Source organism: Eschscholzia californica, unplaced genomic scaffold (genome assembly GCF_041429995.1).
Source record: "Eschscholzia californica isolate CP2 unplaced genomic scaffold, dmEscCali1.0.p SCAF_3, whole genome shotgun sequence".
Classification (NCBI taxonomy): Eukaryota; Viridiplantae; Streptophyta; class Magnoliopsida; order Ranunculales; family Papaveraceae; genus Eschscholzia; species Eschscholzia californica.
In genome coordinates, this window is record NW_028238420.1 from 19809297 (window position 1) to 19813792 (window position 4496).

The following is a 4496-nucleotide window of genomic DNA, read 5'->3' on the forward strand; positions in this document are numbered from 1 at the left end:
GAGTCCAAAACAGATTTGACCCTTTCTTCTCTTTAGAAAGGTAGGTATATATATCTAATATTTATTCTCCAAAGAAAAGGTCACATGTAGAAGAATTTTTTTGATCAAAAGTTCCAAAAAAAAGAAAAAAAGGGCCAGATAATCCCACTGATAACTGTAAACTAATAAACAGTTAATGGGTCACTATTGGGGAATTTGGTAGCCAAATGATCAGGTTACCTCCTCCCTTAATTTCCAACATCTCACTTGAATCATAATGTTAGACACTGTCACCCGACTATGTGGTGATATTATGACTACAACCCCAAATGAAAATATGTCTAGGGCTATACACCCAGAACACAAAGTACTCGTCATTAGGTTTTTTAGACATTGACCTCCAACTATGCAGTGATATTAGGGCTATACACCCAGAACACAAATATGTCTAGGGATGACCCTTATACTCGATTTTTTCATCGAATACCACTTAAGTAGTTTGCGTGCCAACCAAACCAATTGAAGACAATTTTGAGAAAAAAACTCTTCCAAAAGAGTATACACGTAACTAAGATGGTTTTTTTTTTCTTATTGTTTGAATTTGCATCATCTGACTCAAATGGATCAAAATCAACACGAATCAGACGAGTCGAACATCACGAGTCGAACAAAAATAAATACTCCAAAACATGCGACTCAAGTCTATTTAGATCTGATTTTGGAAGAAGATGAACACGACTTTCAATTCATATATAAAAGAACCTAAAATCTTATGATCCTAAAAATCAATGAACTCCACCCACAAACAAATATCAAATTCTCAAACATCAAATCGACTTTGATTATCTTTAAGTCTAGGTCTACGAGAAAATGCATTTTACGTAAATCACAGTTCGATATTAAACTTTTCATGGTACGATTTCGTCTTCCTTTTATTTTTATAGGTTTTCAGAGATAGTTTTATGATGGATAATTCATCTTAGTTTGATAGCATTAGAATCCAAGATCTCAAATCGCATAATTTACAGAGAAATTAACTGGTCCATGAAACTCGAAGTTAGTCCGAGATCCTGATCCATATAAGCAAAAAATATAAGGAAAATATGCTATCTGAAGTTCAAGACTTCAGTCTGGTCAGATTAGATAGGCTACCGATAGGAAACGTATGAAAAGGCTTACCCCAATATATGGGTCGTCCAGTAGGTCTTGTTAATTAGAGAGACTAGAGGAGATCCTCCGTATATAATCATTAGATACAAAGTTTAGTCTTTAGTTGTAGATTTGATATTTATAATATAAAAAAAACTCATGCATGTGGTTGGCACGTGATCCAATTAGCTGATATTTGACGGAAGGGGTTAACCCTAGACATATTTTCATTTTGGGGTGTAGTCCTAATATTGCTAAATAACTTGGAGTTAGTTTCGAAATACACCTTAATATTTTGTGAAGGGTATTTTTGTCAAAATCCACGCATGTGGTTGGGCACGTAAATCATAAAGTCAAGGATGGAGGCCAACCCCAAACATATTTTTATTTTGGGAGTGTAGTCAGGGACGGATCCAGGATTTTCACTTAGGGGGTGCGGATTTGTATACCTAAATAAATTTTTTTTTTTTGCAAACACAATAATTAATAAAATACTTATATTCATTAATTATATTGATACATCAACGATTACAAACGCAATTGACCTCTACGAGAGTTCATATTTTGAAATGTTCGCATAATCGACTCATTGTCAATTTCACTAAAAATTTCTTTTTCAATAAAGACTACTAAACTATCATTTAGCCACGCATCACTCATCCTGTTTCTTAAGCGTGTTTTAACTAGCTTCATAGCTGAAAAAACTCTTTCAACAGAGGCAGTTGCAACCGGCAAAGTCAGTGCTAAAGTGATAAGCAAATAAACTAGATGATATGCTTTATCCCTCTTAGTTTCCACCAATGTTCTGGCAAGAGCTCCAATCCATCTAAATTTGAGAAACCATCATTGTGCCTCATATCGTAAATGTAATTATCAAGCTGAGAACTTATTAGCATAGTGTCAAGACTACTGAAATCTGACAGATAAAATTCAGCAAGACGCATCAACTTACTTTTGTCGAAAAGAGCAAAATCTCTAGATGGACTCAAACATGCCATACAACGGAGCAACTCCGTATTCTTCTCAGTGAAACGAGCATTTAATTCTTGAAGTTGCATATCAATAACGGTATTGAAAATCTCCACTTGATAGTGATATAAGTTTGTAATTTGTTGTGCATTCCTTCTGCTTCTCCCTTGAACTATGTACGAACCATTAAGATCAACAACTTCAATATTATGTTTTTCACAAAAAGTACAAACATTCCAGACCAACGATGACCACTCATGGTAGGAGCAACCAATTTCAAATTTGAATATTAGGAGCAACCAATTTCAAATTTCCAACAGCATTATCAAATGTAACTGCATCAATTTCTGGACAATTTCGAGCAAGAAGCTTTAGTAGTTTAACGAAATTACCTGGATTTTGTGAAGTTTCAGATTCATCATTTCCGCGAAACGCCAATCCTTGTTCCAATAGATACCGAGCAACCTCTATGGTAGCGTTTAAATGGGTGCGGTATGCCACTTGAGTTTGCTCGGAATGTCTATCTAATGCCGTTGTGATATGTTGTTGTTGATTCATCAAATTTATACAACTAATCCGAGCATTATAATGTTGACTATTCATTTTTCCAACATGTTTCATTAACCGGTCAGGTTTTCTCCAACTATTCCAACCTCCATTAACAAAAGTATCCCGACCAGCTTTACCTTTTTCAGAAACATAACAAAATAAACAAAATGCAGCATCTTTTTCAACACTATATTCTAACCACTCTTGATGATCATTAAACCATGACGGAATGAAACGTCTTCCATTATTGTCTTTTGGAAAATTATGGTCCTTTGGTTGAAATGGACCACGTTGTAAATAGTGTCTACGAATTTCATCTCTATATTTGGACTCATAATTTGAAATTGGTAATCTAAGCCCCGGATCAATTGGTAAAGATGATAAATTAAATTCGAGAGGACTTACCAATGTCGGAGTTGGTTCCGGTGTTGGAGTCGGCCCCGGTGTTGGAATAGAAAATAACGTTGGAGTCGAGTCCGGAACTTCCGGTGTTGAACTTGATGAACTCGAAGAAAATTTTCTTTTAAAATATCTTTCCATAATTACTAGTTGAATTTGAATACTTGATTAGATGAATAATAAGAAGAAGTAGTAGTAGAGGAGAAGTGATTTTGGTGTGGTTTGAGATGAAGAAATGAGAGATATATATAGAGGTAGAAAATTGTGTAGTTGGATTGTTGGATAGATGAATTGAAGTTTATAGAGGTTTAGGGTAGATGAATTGAATTTTATAGGATTTATGATAGATGATTTGAAGTTTATAGGATTTAGGTTTTAGGGTAGATGAGTTGAAGTTTGTAGGATTTATGGTTAGAGTTAAAGTTTGTAGGGGTTTAGGGTAGATGAATTGAAGTTTATAGAGTTTAAGGGTAGATGAATTGAAGTTTGTAGGAGTTTAGGGTAGATGAATTGAAGTTTGTAGGGGTTTATGGTAAATGAATTGAAGTTTTAGAGTTTAGGGTAGATAAATTGAAGTTTGTAGAGTGTAGGGTAGATGAATTGAAGTTTGTAGGGGTTTAAGATATTTGAATTGATTTTATATAGGTTAGAAGTTAAATTGATTATATTTTAAAAAAATAAAACTAAATGGGGGGGGGGTAGCTAGGTTCGAACCCATGTTCCCAACGCTAAGGGGCTTGCCATCTCTACCATCAGGCCATTATCCAACTCTATTAGAACAATGCACGGTCATTTACATATACTTAAAAGCACAGGCACTTCAGAAATAAAACTTAAAATGTAGGTACTGGGTTTCGAACTCATGACCTTCACATCAAGGGCACTTGAATCCCGTACTTTAACCATTACGCCAGAGTCTTCTTCATGTCATCTAAACACATCGTTATATACATATGCACATATACCTACATCTATATAAAAAAAATTACTACTACTACTACTATTTTTTTTCGGGAGGATCCAGGGGGTGCGGCCGCACCCCCTCGCACCCCCATGGATCCGCCCCTGAGTGTAGTCCTCATATTGCTAGATAGCTTGGGGTCAATCTCTAAATAACCCCAATTAGGGGTGGGAATCGGGCGGGCTCAGTCGGGCTCGGGCTACCAAGTGCCGGGCTCGGGCGGATCGGGCTCGGATAAGCCGAGCCCGAGGTAGTGAGCCGGGCGGATCGGGTCGGGCGAATCAATGACTTGAAGTGCCCGTAGCCCGTCCGAGCCCGGCTACCCGAACGGGTTTCAACGGGCTCGGGTCGGGCGAGCTCGGGTTTTAAAGAATTATTAAAAAAAAATAAAATAAACAATAATTTAATAATAAAACAATAATTTAATAAAAAAACAATAATTAATTAAAATACCAACCATTATATATATGATTATCAGATTATATCATAA

The 4496-nt window shown here is 36.0% G+C and overlaps 1 protein-coding gene across 1 annotated transcript; it reads right to left on the reverse strand.

Annotated features, from left to right (window-relative positions):
• Window positions 1-2373: 2373 nt before the first annotated feature.
• LOC147548912 (uncharacterized) lies at window positions 2374-3186 on the reverse strand. Its single transcript, XM_086668153.1, has one exon. It carries the CDS (start codon window positions 3184-3186, stop codon window positions 2374-2376), a length of 813 nt encoding a protein of 270 aa, XP_086524279.1.
• Window positions 3187-4496: the final 1310 nt, after the last annotated feature.